The following is a 23,627-nucleotide window of genomic DNA, read 5'->3' on the forward strand; positions in this document are numbered from 1 at the left end:
TTGTTTTTTTAATTGCATTACAGAAAATAAAGAACTTTATCACAATATTCTAATTTTCTGAGACAGTCCTGTATACACTGAGATTTCACAAAATGTTTGGTCATGGACATTTGGTTAAAAGTCATGGAAAAGTCAGAATGTGATTTCTTGATTCTTGTTGTTCTGAGTTTGTACTCATGGTTGAATGCACTAATTGTAAGTCACTTTGGATAAAAGCGTCAGCTAAATGATATTTAATGTAAAGACATTGAGGAGGAGCGGGTGGAGGGCTGGGAGACAGGCAATGAATAAGGTGGAAGGGATGGGGTCCTGGTTGGTGCCTTTCAGGAATTATGATAGTTTTAATATATGATGTCTTAAAAAATTACAATAGCCCTCTATGGTGGATAACATAAACATCATAACAAGACTCCAGCTCATCCAAAATACATGAGTCTCTGTGCATATGTGACGGATGTGGATGGGGCATGGAAGGAGAGGACTCAAATATATAGTTTTCCAGCATTTATTTGCTCCGACAGAAGACAATAAATCACACATAAAATGCCTTTTAATCTCTATGCACATCTGCTGCCCTCAGCAATGTAGAATACCATTTTGAGGGGAAGACGGGGTTGCGGAAGCTGAGGAGGTGCAGAAGAGGTGAAATGTTATTTCAAATAATAATGCTAAATACAAATAATTCATGCCGATAAAATTCACATTACACAACAGGATTGTTAAATGATTTACAGAAATCAATAAAAAAAATTGGAAATAAGAAATGATGAAGTGCATTTTTAACTCTATTAGTACAGTTTTTAGAGAGAGTGCCGCTGCCCTCAGCTCAGCACTTTTAGGCTGAAATGACACAAATTCTATATATATATAAATACTGTATATATATTGCTTGTTATTTTGTTGTAAAATCAAATTGTAACAACTGATCTCCTTTTAAAACACACCCATACTTTATCGGTTAAACTGACGTAGTCGTTAGAGAAATTTGACATGATCTTTGGTGCTGTCCCTTTAAGCAGTCAGTATGGCTGTGATTGGTCTGATGAGAGAGTGTGTTTCAGCCTAGAATGCTGGTGTGTAGTGTCTGATGCTCCAGTGGGGTCCAGAGCAGCAGGTTGCTCCACTACAGTCCCCCCATTCCCCTCAGTCCAGCATGCAGTGTCTGCTCCCACACTGACCAGTGAGGCAGCATGAGTACAGTGCCTGAGCCTTTGGTTGGCAGCAGCAGGTATCTGTCTGCAGCCAAGAGGCACAAAAGTATCAGGAAGAACTCCAGAAGGATTTATTCAGCCTATCAGAACCACGAGCAGGGGTGAGTCTGCTCTGCTTACTCTTCTTTTTCATTTGATTGATCTTACTTCTCTCAGGATTTTTCCAAGCCTGTTTGCTCTTCTGTCTCTGTTTGGCTCTGAATGACTGTCATCTCTTTGAGATGTTTCTGAAATTTACAAAGCATTTATTACAAAAAACATTATGGAGGGAAATAATATATACTATATATTTGAAGAAGATGATACACAAGGTGAAATATTATTTCCCACAAAGTTTAACTGATAGAGAAATTCTCCTTTTTAGTCATCTGCACAATTAACTGAGTTACTCCGTACAATGAAAATCTTACTTTGTTATAACAAATATATATATAAAAAACAAGGCAAAGATATGTGACAACAGTATTGCACAACCAGTATCTGCCGGAACCCTGCCCTCAGCCTGCTTCTCCTTATTTTGTTCTTATTTTGTTACTATTATTTGGAAAACTTCTGCATTCACAAGCACGCATTTAAGAGAATAGTTGCTACGGAAAAGGCAAATATTGCAATGTGAAACACCAAAATCTGAGATAATCTGGGTTTTGCTGTCCCTTTCTCTTTCACAGCATGTGATGCTGAAGGTGATGCACTGCATGGGTTCTCCTCTGGTCACCATGATCAGTGGACAGTCACTTCTGTTGTGGCTGAGCTGGGGGTTGGGGCCAACTTTGAAAGATGTGTTTTCAAATGGAAGGGGGCATCTGCAATCCAGCAGGCTAGATAACACGCCAACTTTACTATGAGACACACCCTGAAATAATTCCTGGGATTAACACTTTAAACAAAACAATGATCTTTTCCTAAACCTATCCTAGCTTGTCCTGTGGTACTGTGCACCCTCAGATAGATGTACATGACAATTCCTGCATCGCATGCTATGATGTTACCCTGCATGCATCATTTTGTAAATCTCCATGTTTGTTGATTAGCAACAAAGGGATAAAGTATAAATCAGTTCTAATCATAGTCATTCCATTCACCAGAACTTGCCAGCAATTAGAGCATGAATCAGGATTTTTGACAGAATGCAAATCAACTAATTTGATGTTGTTATGATTATTGAGACTGTATTTGATCAGGAAAAACTGTAAAAAAACAGAAAGAACCCTTTCACAGTGAAAAAAGGGAAGACACCTTCAGGAAAGCAACAAAGGAGGATTCCTCTCCCCGGATGGATAGAAGCAATAGATGTCATGTGAACAGATGAACAGCGATCACATTCAGCATACACATTTAATGAATATGACAGAAATGTATGAATAATAAGTAGTCATGGACCATGATCCAGACATCCATGAAACAGAAGGAGAAAGATAGGAGGAGGAGGGGGGGGGGGCTGGCATCTGGCATCAGCAGGGCCATGGCAGTGGGCAGGGCCACGGAGGAGGAAGGCCGGCCCACCAGGCAGGAGACATCGCCTAAGACGGACCAATGAGGCCAGGCCTTTGAGGCAGGAGGCACAGAGAAGGAGGCAGGGCCATTGGGAAGGAAGCCAGGTCCAGGCCAGGGGCTGGAAGCAGGAAGCAGGGGCAAGTGGTCAGGACCCAGAACCAGCTTCAGACACAGTCAGTTCCAATTGACCCGATGAAGCGAGAAGGCACTCCTGGGGGGAAGACTCAGGGGAAGAACTAGAGTGAGTAATGAAGAGACGTAAAGGAGATAGAGAAGAGTAGCGGTTTCTGTGCTATGTAGTGCTCTAAAACCTGACTGAAACGTCCCTCAGATGTTGTTATGATTCATAGAAGCTAAGAGTTGTGTTGAAACCACTTTTTCTTAATCTTTTGATAAAAATGGAAGTTTATAAATTGGCCTAAAATTGTTAAAATCAGAAGGATCAAGCTTAGGTTTTTTTAAATGTAGAAAAAAGAGTAGCATGGTGGGTGACTGTTGCTCAGTGGTTTGCAGGGTCATCCTTTAATCATAGGATGAGCGGTTCGATCCCCGGTCAGTGTCGATGTCTCCTTGAGCAAGACACTTAACTTCAGTTTCAAGAGTGAAATAAGAGTGTATATGTTACACATTGAATGATAACAATCTCCATTCAGCATTCCAGATGAATTTATTTTGCTGTGAATACAACGAGACAGTCTCAAATGAATCTCTGCTTCGTTATCTCAACTGTCTTTCTTATGACTGGTCTAACTTGCTTGTTTTAGACAATAATATTAAATTAATTGTGAACACACAACCTTAACATATACAGCCTAACACACTCGTGTTTATATTGACACAACATGTATAATCTTAGATGTAAGGGTGACCAGATTTGATTTTGTGAAAAAGAGGACACTTCGTCGGGGGGTAAGCATGCCGCACCATGACCATGTGAATGCATACAAATGTCACAAATGCAATGACAAAAATGACACAAATGACTTTATGAACATCTATTTATTGAACTTTAACAAAACTGCAAAGTGCAAATGTAAAACAAATCTTTTTTGTGGCATTTCGTCCAGCGCTTCTTTAATGTGTCTTGTCCATATACTGAAGAAATAATGATAACAAATAAAAAATTCTGAATAATAAATACTTAATATAGCCACATATGAAGAAAATGAAGACACTTTGCAGTCCTCCTCATATATTAAAGCAATAATGATTACAAATACAAAATTCTATATAAATGCAACTAGTGGAGGCGGCAAGGTGCTCAGTGTTGCCAGTTTGGAAATGGTGAAGTATCGTACCAAAGGCTCAAAATGGTCGTATTTGGAGAATAATTATCGTGTATCTGGCAACACTGAGATCGGTCGACCAATGACTGTTCTCTGTACAGTCAGAGTTTGCGCAAGAAGGTGGAACGTAAGGGATTCTTCTTTTATAAGTTTACTGAACTGCTGTCTTTAATCTACATTGTCGATAAAGAGAGACTCCAAAATTATAATTTTGAACTTAGAAATGCAAGGCAGTCCTTCTCATCAGAAATCGTAACCAAAAACAATACAATACACAGCCTTATTTGCTACCATCGATAGGCTAACAAACCCTCCGGTGTCAGTTATTGCAAAATCAATTTGCCTCCTCGAATATTGTTTCCAAAAATATTTCACACTGCATGACCACTGATATTTTACAGATTATAAATACATCCCTTCTCTCAGGTGTCTTCCCACAAGCCCTAAACACTGCAGTTATTAAACCACTATTAAAAAAGTCTAATTTAGCACAATAAATAAGAAAAGATTATAGGCCAATATCAAACCTCCCATTTTTAAGTAAAATAATGGAAAAAGTGGATTTTCAACAGCTGAACAACTTCTTGGCCAGAAATAGCTGTGTTGATGTGTTCCTTTCGTGAGCACCACAGTAATGAAACTGCTCTTGTTAAGATTTTCAACAACACTTAAACACAGATAGTGGCAGAACTTCAGTCTTAGTACAACTGGATGTCAGTGTGTATATATATATATATTTATCATAATATTACTGGATCTCAGTGTGTATATTTGTGTATGTATATATGTGTAGATATGTCGTCGTATTGCTGGATCTCAGTGCTGCATTCGACACGGTCGATCATGACATACAACTAAATAGACTCAAAGTCGGCGTAGGACTCTCTGGCGCAGCACTTAAATGGTTTGAATCCTACTTGAAAGATTGACAATACATTGTGTCTGTAGCTAAGTACACATCAGAGCTGACTAGGATGACATGTGGTGTTCCCCAAGGTCCAATACTGGGGCCTCTTCTGTTCAATATCTATGCTGCCACTGGCTCAAAATTATGAAAAGAAACAGTGTGTTATCGTAATGATGCAGCCGACACACAACTCTACATAACTATATCACCAGAGTACTATAATCCCATACAAGGGCTGGCTAAATGCATTGAAAAAAACTGGATATGCCAGAAGTTTCTTCAATTAAATGAAGATAAAACAGGAGTAATTGTTTTAGGTCCCAAGGACGAACGATTGAAAGTCAGCGCCCAGCTTCAATCACTGATGTTAAAAAGCACAAACCAAGCCTGAAACCTAGGTGCAGTTATGGATGCAGACCTTAGCCAAAACAGCCATATCAAGGCAATTACAAAATCAGCCTAATATCACCTGAAGAAAATATAAAGGATTGGAGGATTTATGTCTCAACCGGATTTGGAGAAACATGTCCATGCATTTATCTTCAGTTTACTTGACTACTGTAATGGTGTGTTCACAGGTCTCTGTAAAAAAAATCAGAACGCTGCTGCTCAAATCCTCACTAAGACCAAGAAAGTCGATCACTCCAGTTCTAAGGTCTTTGCACTTTCAACAAAAAATTTACTTTAAAATCATAATGCTGATTTATAAAGCACTGAATGATTTAATACATTTCAATCAGGAGAGAAAAGTGAATGATTAATAGTATATTTATTATGCCAGATGATGCATTCATGACGTTAAACACAAGTTATTTGGCTCTTGAACTCAAGGAGGAGATTTGAGATTGTGTTGTGTTTACCCCAAGATTCAAGATTCAAGATTCAAGATGTTTTATTTGTCACATACACACACAGGGTGTGCAGTGAAATGAAAGTGGCAATGCTCAGCAGGAATGTGCAAGGGCAACAAGTACACACTATTTACAAATAAAAAACAACACAATATTTACAGTAAGTGTGTGTGTGTGCCTAAGAGGGGCAGTTGTGTGGGTCTATGTGGGGGTCCTGGTGAGGTCGGAGTTCACAATCCTGATGGCCTGAGGAAAGAAACTCCGTCTCAGTCTCTCTGTTCTTGCAGCGTGACTACGGAGGCGCCTGCCTGACCGCAGCAGCTGAAACAGTCTGTTGTTGGGGTGGTGAGGATCCTTCATGATCCTGCCGGCTCTGGTTCTGCACCTCCTGGTGTACAAGTCCTGCAGGGTGGGGAGTGTAGTTCCAATAGTGCGCTCACCCGCACCCACTACTCTCTGCAGAGCCTTCCTGTCCTGAGCTGAGCAGTTGCCAAACCAGGCTGTGATGCTTCCTGTCAGACGACGCCTCTACAGCTCCAGAGTAGAAGGACTGAAGGATCCTCTGGGAAACTTTAAATTTCCTCAGCTGCCTGAGGTGGTAGGCGCTGCCTTGCCTTTCTCACCAGAGTGTCTGTGTTTGTTGACCATGTCAGATCCTCGGTGATGTGGACTCCCAGGTATTTATACCGCTCACCCTCTCCACAGTAGTCCCGTTAATCCCCAGTGGTGAGTACGTCCTCTGTTGTTGTACCCTCCTAAAGTCCACAATCAGCTCCTTAGTTTTGGTGACATTCATGATGAGGCTGTTGTCCTGGCACCAGAGTGACAGATCAGCAACTTCCTCCAGGTAGGCCTTCTCGCCGTTGTCGGAGATCAGGCCCACCACCACTGTGTCATCCGCAAACTTGATGATGGTGTTGGAGCTGAACCTGGCCACACAGTCATGTGTACAGGGAGTACAGTAGGGGCTGAGGACGCAACCCTGGGGGATCCTGTGTTCAGGGTGAGGGATTTGGAGGTGTGTCTGCCCACCCTGACCACCTGTGGCCTGGCGGTCAGGAAGTCCAGGATCCAAGCACACAGGGGTGTTCAGTCCCAGCTCAATCAGCTTGCCGGCCAGTCTGGAGGGACTATGGTGTTGAAAGCTGAACTATAATCAATGAACAGCAGTCTCACATAGCCCCCTCTGGCTGTCCAGATGAGAGAGTGTGGTGTGCAGTACCTGGGAGACAGCATCATCCGTGGATCTGTTTGGGCGATAAGCAAACTGCAGCGGGTCCATGGAGGAAGGGAGGAAGGCGCAGATGTAGTCCTTTATCAGCCTCTCAAAGCATTTCATGACCACCGAGGTGAGGGCCACGGTCGGTAGTCATTCATACATGCTGGAGAAGCATTCTTGGGCACAGGGACAATAGTGGATCTCTTGAAGCAGGCGGGGACCACGGACTCAGCCAGGGAGAGGTTGAATATTGTGGTGAACACTGGAGCTAGCTGGTTAGCACAGGTCTTCAGTACTCGCCCAGATATGCCATCTGGACCTGCAGCTTTCCTGGTGTTCACCCTCAACAGAGCCCTCCTCACACTGTGCTCGGTCACAGAGAGTGTGTGTTCATCCCCAGCGGTAGAACTCACCTCGGCTACGCTAGCGCTGTTGTTGCTAGCCTCAAACCGTGCATAAAATGAGTTCAGGTCGTCCGCTAGGGATGCGTCGGCACTCACCATTGCGCGGGGTCTGCTCTGGTAGTTTGTGATAGTCCGTAGCCCCTGCCATAGGCGCCTGGTGTCGCGCTGCTCCATCTGTGATTCCACTCTGTCTCGGTACCTCCTTTGGCGTCCTTCACCGCCCTCCTCAGTCCATAGACCGCTGCCTTGTACTCGTCCATGTTGCCGGATACAAGACCGGAGTTATAGGCAGCAGTGGCGTTCACAGCTTCACGGATGGATCCATCAACCCACGGCTTTTGGTTAGGAAAGACCCTAACTTTTACCGTGGACGATGGTGTCGTTAGCGTTATGCTATGAGGCTCATTGCTACTTCCGAAAACTCGCTGGCGTCCTGGAACTGGATTGGATCATGTCCCAGTCGACGACACCTGTAGCTCAGCCTCTGATTGGTCAGACCACCGCATTCGTTCTCGTCACTACCGCTTCCCGCGATCCTTTGTTTATACTCCGGAAGCAGAAAAATGGCGGCATGGTCTGATTTCCCTAACGGAGGAGAGAGACAGCCTTGTAGCCTCTCTTGAATGGCGTATAGCAGTGGACCAACGTTCTTTCCTCACTGGTAGCACACGTAATGTGCAGGTGAAAGTTCGGCATGACTTTTTTTTAGGTTTGCCCTATTAAAGTCCCCAGCCACCACCACAGCCGCTCGGGATACTTGTTCTGATGCCGACATAACACATCATGTAGGTCCGATAGTGCTACGTCGGTGTCCGCTTGTGGTGGAATGTGACGGCTGTGGTGATGACCGAGCTGAACTCCGGGAAGGTAGAATGGGCGGCATGAGATCGTCAGATGTTCCAGGTTCGCGAGCAGGAGCGAGAAAGAGTCTTAATGTTCTTGGGGTCACACCACATGTTGTTTGTCATGAAGCAAACCTCCACCCTTAGATTTACCAGACTCTTCCGTTCTGTCTGCACGGAAAACAGAGAAGGACTCGGTTGGGCATATGACTCGATCCGGCACCAGCGGGTCAGCCAAGTTTCCGTCAGACAAAGATGTTACAATCCCGCATGTCCCGTTGGAATCTGATCCTTGCCCTAAAATCATCCATCTTATTTTCCAGAGACTGGACGTTAGCAAGAAGGATGCTGGGCAAAGGTGGACGGTGGGCTTGAACTCTCAGTCTGTTCCTCGATGTTTTCGTCGTCTCCCCGTAGTAGCGGCTCCACTGTTGTTGTTTTGGTTCGCTCGTAAAATCTCTGCCGCCACGCTGGATCGATGGAAAAAGTGGACAAAAACCCTTGTTTTGCGCAAAAGTTTATGTCCAAAAGTGTGCTGCGGTCGTATGTTGTTATTGCCGATGTGTTTGTGGCAAAGAAAATATTAAAAATAAACACAAAAACTAAAAGAGCGCACAATCTCCGCGGAGCTGCCGCGACGGCGACTGGACACAGCCGCGCCATTTCAACACCCTGAGCATTAATTAAATCCCCCTGAGGAGTCCAGACACTGGTGGTGGTGGCTGGATGTTCTGCTGTGGATGGCTGGAGATGCAGATGGGGTGCTATATCTGAGAAGGTGGATGGTGCTGGGGAGGCAGAGGGTCGCATGAAACAGCAGCAGGACGATAGAGAAGGGGATAGATATAGAAGAGACAGCAACAGCTGATAGGCCAACCAAGAGGGTGTAGCTCTGCACTATTGTCTGGGGGCGCTCAGCTGTTAAAAAGCTGATCAAGTATATGACTCCTCTGACAGTGAAATCCAGAATAGAATATCATGTGCGGCTGGTGAGGGAGCAGTACGAGTGAGAGACCTACAAGCCTAGCGTGAGAGGATGGTCTTCCGGTCTGAACTTTTGCTAGAGCTTCATTTGTGATCTGCTGCTACCTTATGAACCTCCCCGACCCCTCAGGTCATCTGGGACTGGTCTACTTTCTGTTCCAAGAGTCTGAACTAAACACAGAGAAGTACATACAGCCAATGCACTTTAACACTAAATTACATCATTCACTCACTAATGGGAGGAGCTAAGGTTCCACCTGCACATTAGCAGTAACTAACATTCATACACCGTGGGCACAGCTACAGGAGCAATTTTGGGGGTTAAGTGTCTTGCCCAAGGACACACAGCCTGGGATTGAACCACCAATCCTCTGATTGAAGGATGACCCTGATCACCACTGAGCCACAGTAGCGGGTGTGAATGGGTGAATTCACGTCGTGTTGAAGAGCTTTAAGTGGTCGTAGGACTAGAAAAGATCTATACAAGTACAGTCCATTTCCCATTACCATGAATATCATGTAATTGGTTTAATCTGATCTCAAACATTTCCGACTATAACATCATCTTTCTAATCTAGACCGTGTTAGAAAAGTAGGCAAACTGTCGGTCATAAAAATAACGTCATACTCTTTTATTGAGTGAAACATTTGGGATCAGCCCAAAACAATATTTTTTCTTTACCATGTTAGCAGACCGGTCCGTTTTTTATTGTCATCTTTTGCAGCTCCTCCGATGATGACGATAAAGAGGAAGAGCGGGTGGACAGCAACGATCCAGAGGAAATGTTCCAGAACATTCAGTACCAGAAGGAGATCATCGCCAACATTCGGACCAGACCATGGCCAATGAGACGCAAGCTCAAAGTCTTAAAGTACTCTTAGTGTGATTGTTCCTTCTGTGTCTGTGGAGTGATAGTTTACTCTTTCCCTACTCTTCTGCTCTGAACAGACTCACAAGGCTACTTTTCTCAAATAAAGTATTATAGATATGTTAATGTCAGTGAATTTAATGTGAGTATGACTCATCAGCTCACTCACCAAAACCACGAGAGGAAGGATGACTGTGTATCCCGTTGTGTTACTGAAATACATCCATAGATTGACAGCTAACTGATACTAAGCTATCTAACTCATCTAGAGTATTCCATATTAGTTTGCCTCTTGTGCTGCATGAGTGTGATAAGGCAACACATGTATACTTCACTGCTAAATGGTTTGCCAAATGCCTTTTGGACAGAAAGCAATTGCTGTGTATTATGTTCCCTGGCAGAGGTTCTTCCACTGCACAAACTGTGTAACACCACAGACTAAGGTTTGCATCCACATGAGCATGTGGTTAAGTTTAGGCTACTATGGCACTTTAGTTAGGGAAATGTGGTAATTTGGGTAAAACACTGAACATGTAAAAACATCTCATATTTGAAGAAGCAATGTGAAATACCTGACCATATACAAAAAAAATAGTGTTTTACCTTTATACAATCTACATTTACAGTCATCAGTTGTCAGTTGTAGAACTACTTACTAACAGCAGGGCAAGACTTTGCAAGAGTCAACCAAACTGAAGCTGCTGAGTGATAATCAAAATAACAAGCTGCCTTAGAATCTCCAGGTGATTCAATTCAATTCAATTCAATTCAGTTTATTTGTGTAGCCCATTTTCACAAATTACTAATTTGTCTCAGAGTGCTTTACAATCTGTACATATAGACATCCCTGTCCCAAAACCTCACATCGGATCAGGAAAAACTTCCAAACAACCCTTCACGGGGGTGATGCGTTGGCCTACAGTCTACTTCAGACATCTGTGTGTTGACTATGACAATAACCGGGGCTGTCTGGTCCACTTTTGCCTTGAACGATTTTTTATTTTAGGGGTATTCAATTAAAATTCAACAAGATCCAGTTAGAGAGAATGTCCTCATTCAAAGATCAAGAACAACAAAATAATTTCTAACTTGCGCTATGATTTAAAAGAAAAGAAAGATAGAAATATCTAAACAATATACACCATCGCTTTCAACTGGACGAATTATAAATAGTAATTTAATAAAAAATCATTTTTCTAAAGTATACATGTCATCAACAAGTCATCATTAACCCATTCAGACACTGATGAGAGGAGCTACCGTGCAAGATGCCACCTGCCCATCAGGAGTTAATCCTGTAATATTACAGGACTATTATTTGTAATATTAAATATTACTAACTAACATTTACACACTGTACATGAAATCAACTGCTTTTAATAATCATTACGGCAAATACATACAACACTCTGTATTTAACTGTCCACAGGATTAATTTGGCTCTCATGCTACACACAGCTTTACATTTCAACCAAATCCATCACACCCACTACCTACACCATTATCAGCAGCTGCCTCACAGACATAACGTCTTGGATGCAAGCACATCTCATCAAACTCAACGACAACACATCTGAAACCTGCTTCATCATCATCATCATCGGCCCCAAATCATTAAACAAATCCCATCACAACTTCTCCCTCTCCATCGATGGCCCCTCTGTACCTGCTTCCACACACATCTGTAACCTTGGTGTCATCTTTGATCCAACCCTCTACAATGAACGCCACGTCAAGCATATCACAAAACCCGCCTTTTTCATCTTAAAAACATCGCCCGTCGATGCACCCCTCTCTCCTCTTCAGGCACAGAAACACTTATCCTCGTCTTCATCACCTCTCGACTGGACTACTGCAACAGCATCCTGTACGTCACATCCACCAAAACCATCAACAAACTACAAGAACTCAGCTGCTCGTCTCCTCTCCCACTCCTGCACCAGAGATCACATCACCCCAGTCCACCAATATATAATATATATATTTATATAATATACACAATATTAATACTAATGCTGTCATTGACTATTTTGCAGATATATTCATTCAAACGGTGTCCTCAGTATGTTAATAAAATGTATTTGCGGTTGTAAAACGAAAAACTTTCTTGTTAAAGAAGAGTTAAAATTAAATATTGTAGTTAACCCTCCTGTTACCTTTATTTTTACTAACATATTTTACCCTTGAGGTCAATATGACCCCAGCTATTAAAATCTCCAGAAAATTATTAGAATTAATATTGTTTTCCAAGTTTAAGTGTGAGGTACTTTATGTTTGTTTGTTGACTCCCGAAAGAACACCGACATTAAACATTGAATCGGGTCAAATTGACCCGAAGGCGACAGGAGGGTTAAATATTGAATCAGGTCAAAATGACCCGAAGGCAACACAAGGGTTAATATTGGCGGATAATATCTGACTGTGATGTACATAGGCTGTACCATTTCGAAGAAAATATAATTTTTAATGCTTCTCATTGAGGTGTAAATAAGAGCGGGTTTGACGAATGAATGTCGTCTTATTTATAATTGCTAGAAACTTAAGTTTCAGAGGTATTTCATTTAATAGAACATGGATGTAATTTTTAACTGCTTTCTTCCTACTAGGAGTTACAGTGCTTGAAGAGAAGACATATTAGCATAAAGCCCATGCCCATGCAACATAAATATTGCATGGGCAGATTTGAATTTAACAGAATTTGGAAAAGTAAAAAATATACTTTGACTTTCATTAAGACATAACCATTTACTACCGTTTACCTTGTTAACATTTACAGCAAACATCTTGGTGGAAGATGTTTCAACATGTGTGATCATTCTGCCAGGTGTCCAAATGCCACATGCTCCTTGTGAACGGAACGCCACAAGTCTAAAGAAGCTCCTCCACAAGTGCCGTGTAATCAGACACTACACTGTGAGGGGCTGTGCTCTAACAGTTGACTGAATGTTATTAGACCCGTAGATAGAGAACAGGCTGAGCCAGGGAAAACCAGAGGAGATAGAGAGCTCAAGATGTGCTGAGTATGTGCCATGGATAACGGCTTTTATATGGGCAGTTTGTTATTACTGCAGAGGTTTTATTACCATCATCAGGGATGGGATGCAATTCTGCTCTTTTACACCCTCTTTAATCTCAGGCTGAATGTCAGTGATTACTCCCACTGCAATGACTGCTCCTATATCACATCCCATTTTTTTTACTCACCGTAACAATACAATTTGAAAATAGAATGTGACAAAATAGGACCCCTGTATTCCGTAATTGTAAAAACAACAGTTGCTTTCCCTTGGGGTGTGGCATACAGGGCTCATAGCCCTCGTAGTGGACCCAAGTGCTGGATGAGCTGGTTTCTCTGTCTAATGGACTGTAAAGCGACACAATCATTTTAGATTGTAGTTTTTTTTAATGGAACCAGTATGCTACACTCCTGGTTTTAGGAGGATCTGGGTCATCGAACTGGTTTGAATGGTGGACGACAGGTGCAAAATATTTCCACTGGAACAAGCTTGCATCGTTTCTTTATTTCCATGATGTTTCTGATGTTGCATTTGTTTTGGATTGACCTATGTGGTTTTGAATTGGCAAACATTCACTTTCACAATATGGTCGTCCTGAACTCTCACTCATCTATGATCATTTTTCCAGGACACCCAAGCATGTGCAACCACCACTTATCATTCCTTTTAAAAATGTGTTTCTCCCAGTTAATAATCATATCCCTCAGATGGAGGTTACAAGTATAATATTTCCCTCACAAATCGAGTAGTACTAGATGGAAATGGAAGTATTTTAGTTAAGAATACAACAAGTCCATTCAGTTTGTGAGTACATGTACTTAGTGAGCTACCACCTGTGTGTCTTTGTGTCCCAGGCAGGCCAGAGAGATCGTTCTGAAGTACGAGGGTCGACTCACCAGAACCAGAGGTTACCAGACTGCAGGAGCTGATGTATGTATGTCATTCATACTCACAGCATGTTTTTGATCCCATAACTTTGAATGCAGTAGGTTGAGAATTCTAAACAGTTTGTTTGTCCACTATTATAATTTTCACTTTTAAAATGTTGCTTCAAGGGTTCTTTGTGTGCGCAGAAATGTAAAGAATCAAAGTGTTTCATACCACCACTGATAAAATAAAACATACAAGCAAATGTGAGGATGACACAAAATTGTTCCTTCAATGCTTCTGGTTTAGAATATTTATTGTATTCTCAAGGCTCCTTTTGGTCAGGTTGTTTTCATACACATGTCATCGTTATACCGACCAACAGTCATGCACTGTGTATATAATCCATATAGTCCATCTGATGTGAGCCATGTAATTGTGGACTGGTGACGGAGTATGAAGAAAGGGGAAGAGCTCCTTGTGTCCAATGTGAAACCAGAAGTCAACGTTGACTTATTTCCCACATAACTAAACCTAAACAAGTTGGTTTGTTTCCTAAACTCTTGTGGCTTATGCAAATGCAATGATCCCTCGTGTTGCTGGACATTCGCAGGTAAACACATAGAAAATAAAAAAGAACAAAATAACTTTCTTAAAATACATTTTATGAAGAGACATTGTTTTTGTTGATGGAGCATGGTGGTTATGATCGTCAAGGGGTGACCCAGGCCCCCCCATCTTACCCCGCCATAGAGACAGATTGTGGAGATAAGAACTTGTGTTTATTTATGATGTTGTAAAGGTGGAGCAGATTTATCCTCAACACACACAAAATAGAAACACCGTTGTAACAATGGTTCTGCAGGTATATGAAATTGAGAATAACTAAGACGGCTCAGAACTGGCTGATTTTAAAATCAGCTTTCATCCAGTTTGTCACTGCTTTAGTACAATATGTGCTCGTTACACAACTGCATTTATTCTGTTTGACTGTATGCTAACGGGAGTTTCTTTCTGTTATTTTACTGCACTGCAGTAACCAGATGATAATCACACATGCTGGCTTTCCTTTGTGCAGGCTGCCTCCTGTGAGCTGTACACGAAAAGGCTGTGGATCATTTTCTCTGTATTGCATGCACTTATGTCCAGAGAGGGAAAAGATAGCTTTGCAGCTTTAATACAGCAGCATGAGTGAATTTATAGTCCGTGGTAAAGGCTCTGTTTAATTAAAATGTTCAGGCCCCATTAGTATACATTTTAGTGAGCAGTCTGATCATGACTTATTTTGTTTACAGTTTGGCTCCCAGATAATTGAAAATGAGAATTATTGGTCCAGCTGACATTATCTTGATTAACAATTATCATCTCAGTTCTGATTTTCTAATGAAGTGAAGAGCTTCACAGATCAGATCTTATATGGACAACATGGATACATATGTTTAACAAAATGACATCCTAAATAGTACGAACTGTATGAGAATGTGTGTGAACGCTTGTCATAGATCTGAGACAGCTGTTAGAAAAAGAAAACAGCTGGGTTTAATGCTCAAACATCTGAAACACCTATGATTTACTTTCTGAAATGTTATGCTTCAAAACCAGTGTTCTAAGCCAACAGTGATTGCTGGATGTTTTTATCCATGACCAGGACCTTTTGCCTAACCTCAACCACATAATATACAGTCTTTTGGTCAGTGTCAGTCTTTCTATTCTGTATGATTGTGAGTCGCTTTGGATAGAAAGCATTAGCTAAATGTAATGTAATGTCTGAGTCTCTTGTGTTCTGACCTTGTGGAGAGCTGCACCTTTCTAATATGATATGATATGATATGATATGATATGGGTTTTATTGTCATTGCATAGAGTACAGGTACAGAAGCAACGAAATTACAAGAAAGGGGATGGAAGATTACAGCATAACATGAGGGAAGAAGGCGAGAAAAAACCAACCCCGACTATGCCCTAGAGGGTACAGTGTGGGAGCAGGAAAAACACCTTAGCACATAAGCACATACATCTTAAACATAAATTGCAACGAGTAGGAAGGGGAGGGAGGTAAGCCAAAGACTGGGTGATCTAAGCCCAGCCATTGGGGGCAGGAGGTGACCAGCACCGACAAGCAGCCAGCCGGTCCTTCAGCCATTACAGCGCCGATCACAGCCCGTCCTGTCACACTGGGGGTAAAAGCAGGCGAAGGCGTGGGATGGGGAGGGGTAGTGAATGCATTTCAGTGTATGTTAAGTTCGTGTGGCGTGGCCTGGTATGTCGTCCTCCCCCAGGCCACAACAGACAAAGTTCTCAGTCCGCAAGATGGTCGTTGCCATGGAGATAGCCTTGAAAGGTCCTGGGGAGAAAACAACCACAGGTGTCTGTGGATAGGGGAAGGAATGAGAGAGATTCTCGTTTCAGTGATCTTCGGGAGTTGTTGTTCCAGTAACGGCCTTGGCCAAGGCCCGTCCTGGTAAGGGAGCAAAGCAGATAAGATTGGGATTGTTTGGTCTTCCAGTAGCTGCATTTCAATTTTGCGCAACCACTATTCCTCCATCTTCCTCCCGTTTGCCAATAGGATTTCAAATCGATCCACTTTCATTTGCAGAGCCGTCAGCTTCTCCACGATGTTATCATTCTGGCGGTTTAATGCCACAGTCTGAGTGCCAACAACTCTACCCAACGTCAATCATGTCGGGCAGCCTTAGGGGCTTTTACAGCTGTCACCGTTTCCTTAATTTTCCGATAAGCCAGGGCAGCGCCAAATCCAAACAGCAGAAATCCTGTAATCATAGTTCCGAATAGGTAGATGTCTTCTCGTCCTCCACGGAGAGTGGTGCTAGGCACAAGACCCGCCACTTCGCCCACGCGTCCATCGTGTATCCAGCAACATTCGTCCCAGCAGGACAGGCAGGTTCCCCCGAACCCGAGCTTCTCGTCGAGAAGATGGTGTCAATTGCGTTTAAGGACCAGTTGATTACGTCCATGGTTTTTAGTTCGAAGAGCGATGCGTAGAGAGTCTCTCCAGTATAGAGACAGACAAGACATGACAAGAGAAGCCAAGCAGGGAAGGGAAGGTCATGGGAAGGGGGGGGGAGAGAAAAAATGCGTATTTGCGTATCTTGAGAACTCTCTATAAACACAAATTATTTTCTTATTGTAATTATAAAGGGATTTATGTTCTATGTTTCATGTTATTACTGCCCATTGCGGAGGTGTGGGTCACTCAACGGTTTCAGTAAGTTTTTAAAGTGCTCCTCAAAGCTGCTTTCTCCTCCTGCAGCTGCTGAAGAAACTTTCACGTGTGTTTTACAACATCGTGGTTCTGTTCATTCCCTGGGAAGTGAGGATCAAGAAAATAGAAAGTAAGTCATCTATTTTTTTTACACAATGAATCACAGTAATGATATATTTGCTTTAAATCCAGTGATGTAATGGCAATTTTAATACTTGACTCACCTAAAACTAAATTCCTTTTTTTCAGGACAGTCATCCCTCAGTATGGTCATACTATATGGTGTTTGTTCTTTTCAAGGCACAGAAACATACATTAGAGTGTGTGACTGTGGTGGTCGGCCGTAACTCAGTGGGGAGAGCGATCGTATAAGGTAGCTGGTTCGATCCCCGCTCTCCCCATAGTTGCATGTTGAAGTGTCCTTGAGCAAGACACTGAACCCCCAGTTGCTCCCCAGGGGCTTCGCTGCAGCCCACTGCTGCTTAATAACTATGGATTGGTTAAATGCAGAGAAGAATTTACCCGCAGAGATCTATAAAGGATATATTGTTATTATTAGATGTTTTCTGTGTCTTGTTGAGGTCACTTTGGGTCAGGCGTGGCCTCCTACTTTATATTCCTCCGCTGGTTGTTTGGGATCAACATTGTCCTCACCATCATGACTGGAGCCTTCATCGTCCTACCAGAGGTCAGCAAGTCTCTCACACTGGACACTTTACTAGTTTCATCAATGGTATAATAGTGCATATCATATGTGAGTCGTAGGCGTAAAGGTATACTGTGCAGAATGTCTCTAAAAAACAATACAAAAACAGTCTCTGGTCACTTAAATGTCTGTGTGGTCTGCTGATGGATACTCCACCCCCTGATTCAATATAAAGCGTCTTTGTGTATTTAGAAAAGCACTATATAAGTTTGAATTATTATTATTATTATTATTATTATTATTATGATATAAGAACAATAGATACGAACTCGAAAATGTTTCAAGAAACTTCGATGGTGTGGCAACTACTGCAATATATATATATATATATATATATATATTTACGGCAACATTACCTGTAATAAAATGTGTTATTGAGGTTATATATATATATATATATATATAAATATATATATATCCATACACACGCACACACTGCCTTCCTGCATTCGTGTGTATCACTGATTGTCATGGTGACGGAGCACCTGGGTGAGAGGCTGACTGGACAGTGATTTTAAACGAGTGAACCGGTCAAACTCCTTTTTTATCCAAAACCATGACTCCAAATGAAAAACTCTGAAACGGTCCCAACATGTTTCTAAGCTTGAAACATTTCTCTATGTTAAAGTATTAAAAATGTTAAAACAACAGGTCATGGTCTTTGGATGATTTAGTTGTTTCGGCTATTATTGATACATTATAGTTCATCCTTCAGCAATTTTGTGTAGAATACCATGAGTTTCCAGCTACAGTTTAGAGGTGTCGGTAGGACAAAGCTAAGCTAGGTGTTCCCCCTGCTTCCAGTCTTTATGCTAAGATAAACTAAACATATCTTGACTCCAGCTCTGTAGTGAAACCACAGACATGAGATCTAAGTCAGTCTCATTCTCAAAAAAAAAAAAAGGTTTTGAATAATTCCTTTAACTTGCATCTGGCTACTGACCTAACTATTGTCAGTCATCACAATGAACTCTAAAGATGTTTTGTTTCACTCTTGCCAGATTATAACCAAATGTTTTACAGGGTCAAAAGTTGAATTAATCTATAAGACATGTGTCATCACTTTTATATGCAGATTAACATTTCTGTATTAATATCATAATGTATTGGTCTGTGTTTGTTTATACTAGCTTCTGGCTGGAGCTCCTTTTGGAACAACAAGGAGTAAAACTATCCCCAAGGAGCATCTGACTTCAGCCCAGGACCTAGACACCATATGGTCCCTTGGGGTAAGCCTCGCTTTCATTTTACTGTTCTGTCAATAGCACATTACAGATACAATGGACCATTATTTTAACATTACTTTACTGCCTCTCTGACCTCTACTTCAAGTATACTGGCCGTGTAAAGACCTGTGAGCATTATTCAATTTATCTACATCTAAATGTAATTTAAAGGCAATAATAAATCACGGTTTCCTGTGCATTAAGCTATTGTGATCAGTGGCCTTTTTTGAAAGAGCTACCAACCGGGAGACTGTGGGTCAGTGGTAGGACAGGGTCGTCCTTCAATCAGATGATCAGTGATTCGATCTCTAGCTCCACTAGTTCATGTCGATGTGTCCTTGGGGAAGACACTTAACCCAAAATTGCTCTAGTAGCTGTGCCTACAATTTGTAATTGCTATGTGAATGTTAGTTACTCCTGAAGGGCCTGGTAGCCATTGGCGAATGGGTGAATGATGACATGTAGTGTTTAACAATATCTAGGTGATGGCTTCAAATTGGCTGAGTTTTCTTTTTTGCCTCTTGCACTAGGATATTAATTGCTACTGTTGTGTTTGTAACTAATCAAATTACTGTTTAGACATTACTGTTTTTTGTAATTAGTATTTTATTGATTTTTATATTTACTGATCATTGTCATATTTTGGTCAACAAATTAAATTAAGATAATTAAGAATTATGGCTTTGCTTGTCTTTGTTGTTGGGCAAGACACTTAACCCCAAATTGCTCCCAGAGCTGTGCCTATAATGTATGAATGTTTTATGAATTATTACATGTTACATTACATGTCATTTAGCAGACGCTTTTATCCAAAGCGACTTACAATAAGTGCATTTCAACCTAGAGTATAAACTAAAAACAACAATGAATGTAAGTTACTCCTAATGGGCAGGTGGCACCTTGCTTGCTGGCTCCTCCCATCATTAGTGTATGTATGGGTGTGAATGGGTGAATGATGTAATGTAGTGTTAAAGAGCTTTGAGACCAGAAAAGATATATATATATATATATATGAGTATCATCAGTTTTTTATTCTAATGAATTGGTTCTTATGAACTATTACATATTTTTCAATTAATTAATTATTACTTTTGCTTCAAGCAATAACACTACATATGCATCGGACGAGATCCGTCAGACAGATTTAGCATTCATGGTGATTTCTAATGATTCTCTGTTTCCCGAACTTCTAATGCTTCTCGGCTGCATTGACTTCATACTCCAGATGAAGTTGTATACTTTAGATTTAGATGTGCTTTTCCATCTTATTGTTTTGTGATCAACATGTGTGTTTGTGTGGTGTGTGTGGTGTGTGTGTGTGTTTGATCTCCACAGGGCTATCTGCAGTACTCTGTGTTATTCTATGGTTACTATGGCAGGCTGAGGAAAATTGGCAGTGCAGGCTACCGGTTGCCCCTCGCCTACTTCATGGTTGGAATGGCTGTCTTTGCCTACAGTTTCATCATCGTTTTAAGAAAGTAATCATTATTTTACTCATCCTGACTTAATACTAAAACAATAATGATTTGATGATAAAAATGGCCTGGTCAGCATTTAAAGTTTCAAAGTTGAGGAGCAAATTCATACTAATCATGCAAATATGTGCTGTTCACCAACAGCAAGCCATCTCTACAGTGCAGGCTTTTGCCGAACAGCTGGAGACTCTGAAACCATCTCTTGACTATCTAGAACTAGCATGTTCCTAACTGGCTCTGTGTTAGCTTGTCCCAATTCATATCTTATGAAAAATTATTTATATTATTTTCAGTTTGTTCTCCTACGAATGCTTAAAAACACAATCAATCAAACCTGTATAGGCAACACAACTAATGATGAGGAAAAGGTTGTGGTTTGTGTTGAAATAGGTTAATTTGCTGCGGTATCATTGGTAAAACCTGTTCATCCTTGGAGTTGTCTTCCTATCTTCATACAATAATTTATTGTTTTTCAATTTTAGAGCATGACTTCATATTCAGCATTATTTTACATTCATATTTTGTCATGCATTCGACTGATCACCTGACTAGCATCAGCACCCAACAAATTATAGTGTTGATAATATATTGTATGGTTGGATAACATGCTCTGGATAAACTCCTGCAGAATGGCCAAGAACTCTCGTATGAGCCTGGCCAGCGCCTCTGATGAGAACTTCACGTTCTGCTGGAGAGTTTTCTGTGCTTGGGATTACCTAATAGGAAACCCTGAGGCTGCAGAGAGCAAAGGAGCGGCCATTGTCAACAACATCAGGGTCAGAGGCACACTTGGACACACTGCACACTCAGATTGTACATATCCAGTTACAATCACATCCGCCCAAAACAATGACAACCCCTTCTTGTATTTCTATTGATTTATTTCACAACATTTCTCGTGCACAGAACACTATGAAAACATTGTGACTTAAATTTACCCTTAAAATAATATCAGCAGGGGTCATCACAACATATTATAAAATGTTTCTCTGCACAGGAAGCCATCGTTGAAGAGCAGGAAAAGAAGAAGGATACCAGTCTGTAGGTGTCTGCTTCTTCTTCTTCTTCTTCTTCTTCTTCTTCTTCTTCTGTATTCAATCCATTCATTTCATTATAAGAAGAGACAGCAAATCACAAAAAGGACATGACTGGAGAGACACAACATCTTAGAATTTCCTCCTTCCTATTAGTATGTCCCTCTCTACCTACCAGCTATCACATTAGTTGTCATCCTTCAATCTGACAAACAATTGTAAAAAGTCATTTGTAACCTATGTTTTAAGAAAATGATTAGTGCAGTGGAGGTTGAAAACATGCCCGATCAGAACAAGCCGAATTCTGTCTCTCTGCTTTTGTGGCTTACAACATTCTGGAGAATTGCTTATACAAACAACTTCACACTGAACACTGAGCTTCTTCTGGTCCTCAGGAACACACCTGAAATGACATCGTTCCATCACACACCCATGTCCCGGCTATTCACAATCAGAAACAATACAGGAAAAAAAAACAGGAGCAGACTTTACTGTTAGGAAAGGTAACGACCTAGTCCAGAAGCTTTAGTTTTTTGTGATGTTTAGATCTAAAAAAATATTGAATTATGTTAATATTTAAGCTTAGTAGGCTGAAAACACTTCTGCTTTTAGTTAGCTATTTACTCGTTTTTACTTGAGAGAAGTGAAAAAGAGTGTTTGTAAAGGGAACGTGTGTGTGTTTATCAAGGCAAGGCAAGTTTATTTGTATAGCACACGTTAACCACAGGCAATTCAAAGTGCTTCACATAAAACCATTGAAAGCATCAAAACATAATGCAAAAGAAAAGAAGATTTTAAAAGAATTAAGAAAACATAAAAAACAGTCAAAAAACAAGAAATAGAAGTATCAATGCAGTTAAATAAATAAAATGCACAAGTGAGATGAGGAAATTGATTGATATCTTTGAATCTGTTTCAATTAAAGGCAACAACAAACAGACAGAAAGAGAAACAGAGAGACAGACAGACAGACAAAAAGATAGACAGAGTCTGGCAGACAGAACAACAGACCAATAGACAGACAGAGAGACAGACAGACATACAGAAAGATAGACAGAGTCTGGCAGACAGACCAACAGACAGACAGACATACAGACAGAGAAACAGACATACAGAGAGACAGGTAGACAGACAGGCAGACATAGAGACATACAGACAGAAAGATAGACAGAGTCCGGCAGACAGACCAACAGACCAACAGACAGACAGACAGAGAGACAGAGAAACAGGCAGACAAGTGTTTCTCTATTATTTTTGTTATATATATATGTATATACATATATATATAACGTTCCAGAATTTTGGGACATGAAACCTGAGCTCTTCTAGCCATCAAATGTATTTCTGTGTATTCGTGTGTTTCTTCAGGGCAGTCCTCATCAGTCTGCGTATCTTAGCCAACATCCTGGTGCTCCTGTCTCTGGCTGGCAGCATCTACATCATCTACTTTGTGGTGGAGCGTTCTCAGAAGCTAGAGCAGGAGAAGCCGGAGCTGACACTTTGGGAGAAGAATGAGGTAGCAGAATAGACATCATTAGTTTGATTCGATTATTCAACATTACAAGGAATCAATGAAAGTGGAGAACCCAGACTGATCCAGTAGGGCTCATCAATGTCATTTCCTTCAGAGAGGCTGCTGTTCTATCAGCCAAATGAATCCATGGTCAGTTTGTCACATCAGAATGGAAGTCCTGAGAGGCAAAAGTGAGAAATAAATGCTGCTCCAAGTCTGATGCAATTGCAATTTTTATTGCTGTGATAAATTCTCCAATCCCTCTAGTCTAAACACACGGTTATGTAAATGAAAGCTCACCTGGAAGAAAACATGAATGCTTTGAGTCCTATTTAGAAGTGGGCAGTGCTCTTCAGCCTCTTGTGGCTGAAATGAAGAGCAAGCACTTACTGTTCTAAAAAATTTTCAAGGACAGCAAGTCTTTGTACATAATTTTAATTCAACTTTCAGGGCTATTGCAGATCAGTGTTCAGCTCTGCATGAAAATATATAGTTATAA

The 23,627-nt window shown here is 41.2% G+C and overlaps 1 protein-coding gene across 1 annotated transcript in view; it reads left to right on the forward strand.

Annotated features, from left to right (window-relative positions):
* Window positions 1-1,190: 1,190 nt before the first annotated feature.
* Window positions 1,191-23,627, forward strand: part of LOC130193291 (transmembrane channel-like protein 3) — a 43,657-nt gene continuing 21,220 nt past the window's right edge. Inside the window, exons 1-10 of the mRNA XM_056413766.1 lie at window positions 1,191-1,312; window positions 9,924-10,070; window positions 13,939-14,014; window positions 17,223-17,304; window positions 17,756-17,862; window positions 19,011-19,109; window positions 20,442-20,584; window positions 21,210-21,357; window positions 21,579-21,622; window positions 22,984-23,131. Of these exons, the coding sequence (XP_056269741.1) occupies window positions 1,191-1,312; window positions 9,924-10,070; window positions 13,939-14,014; window positions 17,223-17,304; window positions 17,756-17,862; window positions 19,011-19,109; window positions 20,442-20,584; window positions 21,210-21,357; window positions 21,579-21,622; window positions 22,984-23,131 (1,116 nt within the window). The remainder of the gene's footprint in view (window positions 1,313-9,923; window positions 10,071-13,938; window positions 14,015-17,222; window positions 17,305-17,755; window positions 17,863-19,010; window positions 19,110-20,441; window positions 20,585-21,209; window positions 21,358-21,578; window positions 21,623-22,983; window positions 23,132-23,627) is intronic.

Source organism: Pseudoliparis swirei, chromosome 4 (genome assembly GCF_029220125.1).
Source record: "Pseudoliparis swirei isolate HS2019 ecotype Mariana Trench chromosome 4, NWPU_hadal_v1, whole genome shotgun sequence".
NCBI lineage: Eukaryota > Metazoa > Chordata > Actinopteri > Perciformes > Liparidae > Pseudoliparis > Pseudoliparis swirei.